General features: G+C 74.1%; 1 protein-coding gene across 2 annotated transcripts; it reads left to right on the plus strand.

Annotated features, from left to right (window-relative positions):
- The first annotated feature begins 1,526 nt into the window (after positions 1-1,526).
- Positions 1,527-5,233, plus strand: LOC102093721 (peripherin-like). 2 transcript variants are annotated; one of them, XR_010468488.1, is made up of 10 exons: positions 1,527-1,888; positions 2,874-2,934; positions 3,156-3,251; positions 3,346-3,507; positions 3,578-3,703; positions 3,779-3,999; positions 4,374-4,423; positions 4,563-4,636; positions 4,719-5,010; positions 5,094-5,233. XR_010468488.1 is itself a non-coding variant. In XM_065043788.1 (9 exons), the coding sequence occupies exons 1-9, from the start codon at positions 1,542-1,544 to the stop codon at positions 4,746-4,748; spliced, it is 1,167 nt and encodes a 388-aa protein (XP_064899860.1). In that variant the 5' UTR covers positions 1,527-1,541; the 3' UTR covers positions 4,749-5,233. The 2 variants fall into 2 exon arrangements, 1 of the variants encoding a protein (XP_064899860.1); XM_065043788.1 differs by having other exon boundaries at positions 4,719-5,233.
- Positions 5,234-10,634: the final 5,401 nt, after the last annotated feature.

The raw sequence follows: 10,634 nt of genomic DNA on the forward strand, positions 1-10,634 counted from the left end.
AGCCTGTGCTCCCCAAACTGGTGTTCCCCCCGTCCTGCAGCTGGGCGCTGTCCCCCCGTGTGTCCCCTGTGTGTCCCCCGTGCTGTGCCCGGCTCTGCAGCAGGACCGGGGCTGTGTTCGGCTCTCTTAGGACCAGCACCCAAGTGAGCACAGGGAGTGGGTTAACCCCTGGGGGGGCAGGGGGTCTATGCACCCCCCAGTTTGGTGGAAGCCTGGGGGGGTACCTCTGCTGTGCCTTGGCGTGGGAGGGGTTGCCTTGCCCGAGGGGTCCGTGGTTGGTGGGGGGGGGATGTCCTGCTGCCCATCACCGGTGGGAGCGCTGGGGCTGCAGGGGACGGGAATACTAGTGCCTTGTCTTTTCTGCCAGTTCCAGTGATGCTGTTCATTAAAATTGCTCTTTCCAGTCTTCCCTCATTTATTGTCCGGGTGTCCCGAGGGGAGGGGGGTCCTGGCTGAGCCGCCCTGGCCTGGGCCGGCTGCCCAGTGCTGCTGCCAGCTGGCACAGGGGCTGTGCTGGGGGGGTCGGGGGCTGCGTGGGACGGGGGTCCCTTGGCCCGGGCTGTGCTGTGAGCCGCCTGTGCCGCCTGCCCTGGGGGGCGCTTCATGCCCCCTCCCCACTCCATTGTCCCCAGGGGTCCCTGTGACACGGGGGATCCCGGGTGGGGTGAGGACCCCTGGGAACACCCTCCAGAGCCTCGTGGTTCATGGGCAGGATCTGGCCCTGGGCACGGCTGGCGCGGATGGGTGTACCTGCTGTCACGCTGCCCCTGGCACGGAGCTGGTGTCTGTGCGGTTCTCTGCAGAGCTGGGGGGGGCTGGGTGGGAGGGGGGACCCCCCAGCCCCTGGGCAGAGACACTGACCCCTTCCCGTAAGCACCGTCCTCGCCGTCCGGGAAGGGGCCCTGGGGGGGCCAGCGCTTGTTCTCCAGCGCTGCCCCTGCGCATGTCAGCTCCCGCAGAGCCGAGTCATGGCTGTCCGTGAAAAACGGGGGGGACAGGCCCCCCCTCCCCGGCTGCTGGGACCGGCAGAACCTGCATTGCCCGAGCACCCCGGGCAGGGTGGGAACCAGCCGAGGTCGGGGCTCCGCTCAGCCCCGCAGCCGGGGTTGAGGATGGGGCTCACCCTGCAGCCTCCAGTCCCACTCTACATCCCAGTGGGGGGGTCTGCACTCCTCCTCTCCCCGTACTACTTGAGGGGTACCATATAACCCCCGGTGCTGCCCTGCACCCCACGGGGCCGCCCAGCCGTTCTCCTCCATCCCCCGGCCCCTCTCCCCACCGGCCCCAGGGCTACTGGCATCCTCTGCCTGCACCCTCGAGGGGGGCCCCTACAGCCCCCGGCCCGAATCCCTAGGGGGTCCCTGTCCGCTCCCAGGCCCTCTTCCCGGCCCCCCAACCCCGAGGGGATCCCTGCAACCCCGGTCCCCCCCGGCCGGGAGACCCCTCCCCTCCGCCCGCACCCCTGGGTCCCCCCGGTGGGGCGGAGCCGCCACCCGTTATAAACAGCCGCTACGGGCGGCCGCTGCCCTCCCGGTACCACCATGAGCCGCGGCGGCCGCGCCCTCGGGGCGACACCGCCCGTCACCGCGGCGGCGGGGCGGCTGGCGGCGGCGGCGGCGGCGCGGAGCGCGGAGCGAGAGGAACTGGCGGCGCTGAACGATCGCTTCGCCGCTTTCCTGGAGCGGGTGCGGGCGCTGGAGCGGCAGAATGGGGCCCTGAGAGCCGCCCTGGGCCGCGCCGCCGCCGCCACCGCGCCCGGTGCCGCCGGGCTGGTGCGGGGGGAGCTGCGGGGGCTGCGGGAGCGGCTGCAGCGCCTCGGCCGGGACCGAGACCGGCTCCAGGCCGAGCGGGACGGGCTGGCCACGGACCTGGCGGCCCTGCGGCAGCGGTGAGTGCGCGGCGGAGCGGCGGGAGGCACCGGCGGGACGGGGGAACGGGGGATGCTGCGGGGGGTGCACCGGGGTGGGGACAGGGGTTGCACCGGGGGATGCGGGGGACCGGGAGGGACCGGGGGACCGGGAGATGCACTGGAAGGGGACACGGGGATGGGGAGTGGAATGCACCGCGATGGGTCCGGGGAAGGCAGCGAGGTGGGGATGTGGGGTGCACCGGGGGACGCTGGAGAGATGCGGACCCGGGGATGCGCCGGGATGACGGGTGCGCTGGGATGGAGGATGCAGCGGGGATGTTGCGGTGCGGCCCGGGGTGCGCTGGGATCAGGGATGCGCCGGGATGGAGGATGCAGCGGGGATGTTGCGGTGGGGCCCGGGGTGCGCTGGGATCAGGGATGCGCTGGGATGGAGGATGCAGGGGGGATGTTGCAGTGGGGCCGGGGTGCGCTGGGATCAGGGATGCGCCGGGATGGAGGATGCAGCGGGGATGTTGCGGTGGGGCCGGGGTGCGCCGGGGCCGGTGGGCACCGGGAGCGCGGGGCTCTGCGGAAGGGCGGGGCACTGGGAGGAGCGCGGCGGGGTGGGGACACTGGGAGCGGACTGGGACGAGCACCGGGCGCGGTGAGATGGGACCGGGGCAGGGCCGGACCTCCCCGGGGAAGAGTGTGTCCCAGTGTGGGGCCCTGAAGGGCTGCAGAGGGGTCATGACAGTGCTCGGGTGGGGTCCCCCAGGATCTGGGGGTCCTGTGGAAGGGGCAGGTCCTGTCCTGGCAGTGCAGGGACAGGGACACCCCAGGGGGCAGCCCAGGCTCTTGGGGGCTGCAAGGAGGATGTAGCTCAGGCTGGGGGGCTCCTCTCCCACCTCCTCCATCCCCGTGTGCCTGCAGCGTGTGGGAGGCTGAGGCGGCAGCCTCAAGGAGGCACCAGGTGGGGAGGGCTGCACCCTGTCCCCCAGCTCCTTGTCACTTCTAATGTCCCCAGGCTGGAGGACGAGACGCAGAAGCGGGAGGATGCGGAGAGGAGCCTGGTGCTGTTCCGCAAGGTGAGGAGGCTTGGGGGGTCCATCCCCCGTGCAGTGTCCGTTACCCAGTGCTCTCCATGCAGCACGCCGGTGATGCCCGTGTCCTACACATGGCCCCCGCCCTGCGATGCCCCATCACCGGACACTCCCTGTCCTGCACCGCCCATGGGGGGGGTCCTGGGGGGGGTCCCATCCCCTCCATGCTGCCCCACAGCTCGTCCCAGCCCAGCCTCTCCCCATAGGACATGGACAACGCCACACTGTCCCGCCTGGAGCTGGAGCGCAAGGTCGAGCTGCTGATGGACGAGATCGGCTTCCTCAAGAAGCTGCATGAAGAGGTGGGGGCCACAGCGCCGTGGGAGCGGTACGGGCCCGTGTGCCGCGTCGTGACGGCCCGTGTGCCGCGTCGTGACGGCCCGTGTGCCCGCGCAGGAGCTGCAGGACCTGGAGGTGAGCGCCCCACGTGCCGCGGTGCCGGCGGAGGCGGAGGTCTGCGCGCCAGCGCTGACGGCTGCGCTGCGCGAGATCCGCACCCAGTACGAGAGCATCGCCGTGAAGAACCTGCAGGAAGCCGAGGAGTGGTACAAGTCGAAGGTACCCAGGCCGGGGGGGCCGCAGGTGGGCTGGGGAGTCCCGGCAGCCCTGACGTCCCCGGCCCCTGCAGTTCGCTGACCTCTCGGACGCAGCCAACCGCAACCACGAGGCGCTGCGGCTGGCCAAGCAGGAGATGAACGAGTCTCGGCGGCAGATCCAGAGCCTCACCTGCGAGGTGGACGGGCTGAAGGGCATGGTGAGAGCTGCTGAGGGGCCCAGGGGGCACGGGCCACGGGCCACAGGTCCCACGAGGCCGTTTCTCTCCCCACAGAACGAGGCGTTGCAGCGGCAGATGCGGGAGATGGAGGATGAGTTTGGGGAGGAGATCGGGAGCTACCAGGACATGGTGGGGCGTCTGGAGCAGGAGATCCAGCAGATGAAGGAGGAGATGGCCCGGCACCTGCGCGAGTACCAGGACCTGCTCAATGTCAAGATGGCCCTGGACATCGAGATCGCCACGTACCGCAAGCTGCTGGAGGGCGAGGAGAGCCGGTGAGGAGAGGGGAGAGGGGACATGTGGCCACGCGTCCCTGTCACCACTGGGGTGCAGAGCCCGGCTGGGCGAGGAATTGCCCTCCCTTGGTGATCCTGGTCAGTACAGAATTATGTGCGGGGGCAGCTCTGGGAACTGTCCCTGTGGGCAAACACGAGATTCCCACGGGAGGTTCTCGCTGCCGAGATAAAGGCAAGGCCAAGGGGGGGTGCGATGGGGGGGGGCTGCCGCCTCCTCCCCGGCCGCGCAGCCCCCGGCACAGCCCAGCACCACTTACCCGTGACGTGGGTCACTGACCCACTGGGGTGAAAGGGTCAGGGTCACCAGCCTGGGAGCCCTGGACCCCCCCTCACAACCTCTCCCTGCCCCCCAGGATCACCGTCCCTCTGCACCCCACCACCTCCTTCACCATGAGGAGCTCAGGTGAGGGGGGCTGGGGGTCTTTCCTCCCTCTCTCGGGGCAGACACCCCAGGGGGGTGCATTGGGGGTCCTGTGCCCCTGCCGGGGTGGCTTTGCGCCTACCTGGACCCCGGGGGGGCTGACAGCAGCTCTGTGCCGCAGCGCTGGAGCCGCCGGGGGAGAGCGCGGCGCGGAGGACGGTGCTGATCAAAACCATCGAGACGCGGGACAGGCAGGTGAGGGCTGGGGCGGCAGGGGGGGGCCGTGCCTGGGGGGGCAGCCCCGCCGTGGGACTGACCCTCAGTTCTCTCCCCGCAGCGGCTGCTGATGGAGTCGCACAAGGAGTGACGGGTCCCGCTGCACCGGCCCCGTGCTGGCCGGGAGGGGGGGGATCCAGCTGCCCCCCCGTCGCCAGCGCCCGGGGCTGTAGCACAGCGCGGTGCCTTGTCGCCCCCCCCCCCCCCCCTTATTTATTGCTATTTATCACCTATTTATTTTTATCACCCATTTATTTTTCCCGCTGGAACCTCAGGTGTATGGAACGTTTACCAAACATCGCCGCCGCTGTCCCGGGCCCTGGGGGGTCCTGTCCGTCCCCCCCCGCAGGGAGGTGGCCCCGAGGTCTGCGGGCACCGGCGAGACCCCGGCGCTGTCCCGGGCCCGGGGGGTCCTGTCCGTCCCCCCCGCAGGGAGGTGGCCCCGAGGTCTGCGGGCACCGGCGGGACCCCGGCGCGGTCCCGGGCCCGGGGGCGGGAAGGGGCGCGGCATCAGGGCTTTCTCCCCCCGTGTCCCCATCCTGCTTGAGCAGCAAATAAAGGCTGCAGCGAGGCCGGGCCCGGATCGCTCGTGTGGGGCGGGGGGTCGGGGCAGAGCGGGGGGATGGGGGCAGTGCCGGGGGATGGGGGCAGTGCGGGGGATGGGGGCAGTGCCCGGGGATGGGGGCAGTGCCGGGGGATGGGGGCAGTGCGGGGGATGGGGGCAGTGCCGGGGGATGGGGGCAGTGCGGGGGATGGGGGCAGTGCCGGGGGATGGGGGCAGTGCGGGGGATGGGGCAGTGCGGGGGGATGGGGCAGTGCGGGGGATGGGGGCAGTGCGGGGGATGGGGGCAGTGCGGGGGATGGGGCAGTGCGGGGGATGGGGGCAGTGCGGGGGATGGGGGCAGTGCGGGGGATGGGGGCAGTGCCGGGGGATGGGGCAGTGCGGGGGATGGGGGCAGTGCCGGGGGATGGGGGCAGTGCGGGGGATGGGGCAGTGCGGGGGGATGGGGCAGTGCGGGGGATGGGGGCAGTGCGGGGGATGGGGGCAGTGCGGGGGATGGGGCAGTGCGGGGGATGGGGGCAGTGCGGGGGATGGGGCAGTGCGGGGGATGGGGCAGTGCGGGGGATGGGGCAGTGCGGGGGATGGGGGCAGTGCGGGGGATGGGGCAGTGCGGGGGGATGGGGGCAGTGCCGGGGGATGGGGGCAGTGCGGGGGATGGGGGCAGTGCGGGGGATGGGGCAGTGCGGGGGGATGGGGGCAGTGCCCGGGGATGGGGGCAGTGCGGGGGATGGGGGCAGTGCGGGGGGATGGGGCAGTGCGGGGGGATGGGGGCAGTGCCGGGGGATGGGGCAGTGCGGGGGGATGGGGCAGTGCGGGGGGATGGGGCAGTGCGGGGGATGGGGCAGTGCCGGGGATGGGGCATTGCGGGGGGATGGGGGCAGTGCCGGGGGATGGGGGCAGTGCGGGGGATGGGGCAGTGCGGGGGATGGGGCAGTGCGGGGGATGGGGGCAGTGCCGGGGGATGGGGCAGTGCGGGGGATGGGGGGAGTGCCGGGGGATGGGGGCAGTGCGGGGGATGGGGCAGTGCGGGGGATGGGGGCAGTGCGGGGGGATGGGGGCAGTGCGGGGGATGGGGCAGTGCGGGGGGATGGGGGCAGTGCCGGGGGATGGGGCAGTGCGGGGGGATGGGGCAGTGCGGGGGGATGGGGCAGTGCCGGGGATGGGGCAGTGCGGGGGGATGGGGGCAGTGCGGGGGATGGGGCAGTGCGGGGGATGGGGCAGTGCGGGGGGATGGGGGCAGTGCGGGGGGATGGGGGCAGTGCGGGGGGATGGGGCAGTGCGGGGGGATGGGGGCAGTGCCGGGGGATGGGGCAGTGCGGGGGGATGGGGCAGTGCGGGGGATGGGGCAGTGCGGGGGATGGGGGCAGTGCCGGGGGATGGGGGCAGTGCCGGGGGATGGGGGCAGTGCGGGGGATGGGGCAGTGCGGGGGATGGGGCAGTGCCGGGGGATGGGGCAGTGCGGGGGGATGGGGGCAGTGCGGGGGATGGGGCAGTGCGGGGGATGGGGCAGTGCGGGGGGATGGGGCAGTGCGGGGGATGGGGGCAGTGCGGGGGATGGGGGCAGTGCCGGGGGATGGGGCAGTGCGGGGGATGGGGGCAGTGCGGGGGATGGGGCAGTGCGGGGGATGGGGGCAGTGCCGGGGGATGGGGCAGTGCGGGGGATGGGGGCAGTGCGGGGGATGGGGCAGTGCGGGGGATGGGGGCCTGGGGGGCCGCGGGGTGCGGGACCCCGGCGCAGAGCGCGGGTGCAGCGCCGCCACTATCCCACAATCCCGCTCCTCGCGGCGCTCTGTCCTTCCCACCCTCTCTGTGATCAGCTGCTTCACCTCCTCCCAGAGCTGATAGGTCGATATCAGCCTATCGCTGGCAGGCCGAGCCCTGCAGCGGCGCCGACCAATCCTAGCCGCGTATCGTCCGCCGCTGATTGGCTGGCGTTACTCCGTGGGCGGGCCATCGGCCCCGGCGGTGCCGTATAAACCGGCGGGAGCCCCCTCGCGGTCGTGACGGGACACCGACCTGCCGTCCAGCCGCCCCGGTGGCGGGCCCCGCGATCTCCCACAGGCCGGGGCCGTGAGGGCACCCCCGCCAGCTCTGCCCCCGTAACCGTGTCCCCGCGAGGGGCCCCCGGCCGCGCCGCCCCCGTCCCGCGCGGGGTCCAGGGGCTCCCGGGTCCTCTCGTGGCTCTGCCATCCCGCAGCCCTGAGCCCCCAACAGCAGCGTGCGGCCGTGCCCCGGGGGCGCCAGGGGATGCAGAGCCCTCCCGGGCCCCATCCCCCCGAAAGGCTCACGGGAGTGGGGGCTGCGCCTGCCCTGCCTGGGGGGGCTGCCCCGGGCGGGGGCTGTGCTGCGGCTCTGGGGGGGTGACGGTTGGCGGCCCCCCGAGGTGCCAGCGCGGGCAGCGCTGGCTCTTCCCAGTCTCCCCAGGCCTTGTCAGCGCTCGGGGGTGACCCCGGGGGCTGGGGGTGACCCCGGGGGCTGGGGGTGGCCCTGAGGCTGGGGGTGACCCGGGGGCTGGGGGTGACCCCGGGGCTGGGGGTGACCCCGGGGCTGTGTGTGGTGCTGGGGCTGGGGGTGACCCCGGGGACTGGGGGTGACCCCGGGGGCTGTGGGTGACCCCGGGGCTTGGGGTGACCCTGGGGCTGTGGGTGACCCCGGGGGCTGTGGGTGACCCTGGGGCTGGGGGTGACCCCGGGGCTGGGGGTGACCCGGGGGCTGTGGGTGGCCCCAGGGGCTGTGGGTGACCCCGGGGCTGTGGGTGACCCCGGGGGCTGGGGGTGACCCCGGGGGCTGGGGGTGACCCCGGGGCTGTGGGTGGCCCCGGGGGCTGGGGGTGACCCTGGGGCTGGGGGTGACCCGGGGGCTGGGGGTGACCCCGGGGGCTGGGGGTGATCCCGGGGCTGTGGGTGACCCCGGGGGCTGTGGGTGACCCCGGGGGCTGGGGGTGACCCAGATGACCCCGGGGCTGTGGGTGGCCCTGAGGCTGGGGGTGTCCCCGGGGCTGGGGGTGACCCTGGGGCTGTGGGTGACCCCGGGGGCTGGGGGTGACCCTGGGGGCTGGGGGTGACCCCGGGGCTGGGGGTGACCCCAGGGCTGGGGGTGACCCCGGGGCTGGGGGTGGCCCCAGGGGCTGTGGGTGACCCCAGGGCTGTGGGTGATCCCGGGGCTGGGGGTGACCCCGGGGGCTGGGGGTGACCCCAGGGCTGTGGGTGACCCCGGGGCTGTGGGTGACCCCGGGGGCTGTGGGTGACCCTGGGGGCTGTGGGTGACCCCGGGGCTGGGGGTGACCCCGGGGGCTGTGGGTGACCCTGAGGCTGGGGGTGACCCCGGGGCTGGGGTGACCCCGGGGGCTGGGGGTGACCCCAGGGCTGTGGGTGACCCCGGGGCTGTGGGTGACCCCGGGGGCTGTGGGTGACCCTGGGGGCTGTGGGTGACCCCGGGGCTGGGGGTGACCCCGGGGGCTGTGGGTGACCCCGGGGCTGGGGGTGACCCCGGGGGCTGTGGGTGACCCCCGGCGCTGGGGGTGACCCTGGGGGCTGTGGGTGACCCCGGGGCTGGGGGTGACCCTGGGGCTGTGGGTGACCCCGGGGGCTGTGGGTGGCCCCGGGGGCTGGGGGTGACCCTGGGGCTGGGGGTGACCCCGGGGGCTGTGGGTGACCCGGGGGCTGTGGGTGACCCCGGGGCTGGGGGTGGCCCCGGGGGCTGGGGGTGACCCTGGGGCTGGGGGTGGCCCCGGGGCTGTGGGTGACCCCGGGGGCTGTGGGTGACCCCGGGGGCTGGGGGTGACCCCGGGGCTGTGGGTGACCCTGGGGCTGGGGGTGACCCAGGGGCTGGGGGTGACCCCAGGGCTGGGGGTGACCCAGGGGCTGGGGGTGACCCGGGGGGCTGTGGGTGACCCCGGGGCTGGGGGTGACCCCGGGGCTGGGGGTGACCCTGGGGCTGGGGGTGACCCCGGGGCTGTGTGTGGCGCTGGGGCTGGGGGTGACCCTGGGGGCTGGGGGTGACCCGGGGGCTGTGGGTGACCCCGGGGCTGGGGGTGACCCGGGGGCTGTGGGTGCCCCGGGGGCTGTGGGTGACCCCGGGGCTGTGGGTGCCCCGGGGGCTGTGGGTGACCCCAGGGCTGGGGGTGACCCCGGGGCTGTGGGTGACCCCGGGGCTGGGGGTGACCCCGGGGCTGGGGGTGACCCCGGGGCTTTGGGTGACCCCGGGGCTGGGGGTGACCCAGGGGCTGTGGGTGACCCCGGGGCTGTGGGTGCCCCGGGGGCTGTGGGTGACCCCAGGGCTGGGGGTGACCCCGGGGCTGTGGGTGACCCCGGGGCTGGGGGTGACCCCGGGGCTGGGGGTGACCCCGGGGCTTTGGGTGACCCTGGGGCTGGGGGTGACCCAGGGGCTGTGGGTGACCCCGGGGCTGGGGGTGACCCCGGGGGCTGGGGGTGACCCGGGGACTGGGGGTGACCCCGGGGCTGGGGGTGACCCCGGGGCTGGGGGTGACCCGGGGGCTGTGGGTGACCCCGGGGCTGGGGGTGACCCCGGGGGCTGGGGGTGACCCCGGGGGCTGGGGGTGGCCCCGGGGCTTTGGGTGACCCTGGGGCTGTGGGTGCCCCGGGGGCTGTGGGTGACCCTGGGGCTGGGGGTGACCCCGGGGCTGTGGGTGACCCCGGGGGCTGGGGGTGACCCCGGGGCTGGGGGTGACCCGGGGGCTGGGGTTGACCCTGGGGCTGTGGGTGACCCCGGGGCTGGGGGTGACCCGGGGGCTGGGGGTGACCCCGGGGCTGTGGGTGACCCCGGGGCTGGGGGTGACCTCGGGGGCTGGGGGTGACCCCAGGGCTGGGGGTGACCCAGGGGCTGGGGGTGACCCGGGGGGCTGTGGGTGACCCCGGGGCTGGGGGTGACCCCGGGGCTGGGGGTGACCCTGGGGCTGGGGGTGACCCCGGGGCTGTGTGTGGCGCTGGGGCTGGGGGTGACCCTGGGGGCTGGGGGTGACCCGGGGGCTGTGGGTGACCCCGGGGCTGGGGGTGACCCGGGGGCTGGGGGTGGCCCCGGGGCTTTGGGTGACCCCGGGGCTGCTGCTGCCCCCCGTCCCCAGCTCGGGGGTGGCACCTCAGGAACATCTGGTCTTACTGGAAGGACTGGGGCAAAGGCGGCGCTACGGGCCTCACCGGTCACTGTTTCCTGCACCGCTAGGGGACGGAGATCCTCCCCAGCCCTCGCAGAGCCCGTGTGTTTCCAGGACATTTCGCTCCCTTTTATCAGGAGCTCAGCTCCAGTCGGGCTTTGGCCCTCCTGATTTTCCCCACAGCGTCCTGACCCTTCTTCCAAGGGGCAGAATCTCGTGGTTTTTCCCCCAAATTCCAGACGGAGCTCTCCGACCCCCCGATGATTTCCCGCTGGTGGATTGCACTTCCCGCAGACACCCAA

Source organism: Columba livia, chromosome 29 (assembly GCF_036013475.1).
Source record: "Columba livia isolate bColLiv1 breed racing homer chromosome 29, bColLiv1.pat.W.v2, whole genome shotgun sequence".
Classification (NCBI taxonomy): domain Eukaryota; kingdom Metazoa; phylum Chordata; class Aves; order Columbiformes; family Columbidae; genus Columba; species Columba livia.

Bases quoted from the DNA above. Each gene is read 5' to 3' on its own strand.
- LOC102093721 (XM_065043788.1), top strand. From the start codon at position 1,542: ATGAGCCGCGGCGGCCGCGCCCTCGGGGCGACACCGCCCGTCACCGCG. The intron at 1,889-2,873 runs GTGAGTGCGCGG...TAATGTCCCCAG, and splicing joins CTGGCGGCCCTGCGGCAGCG to GCTGGAGGACGAGACGCAGA. The intron at 2,935-3,155 runs GTGAGGAGGCTT...CTCTCCCCATAG, and splicing joins GCCTGGTGCTGTTCCGCAAG to GACATGGACAACGCCACACT.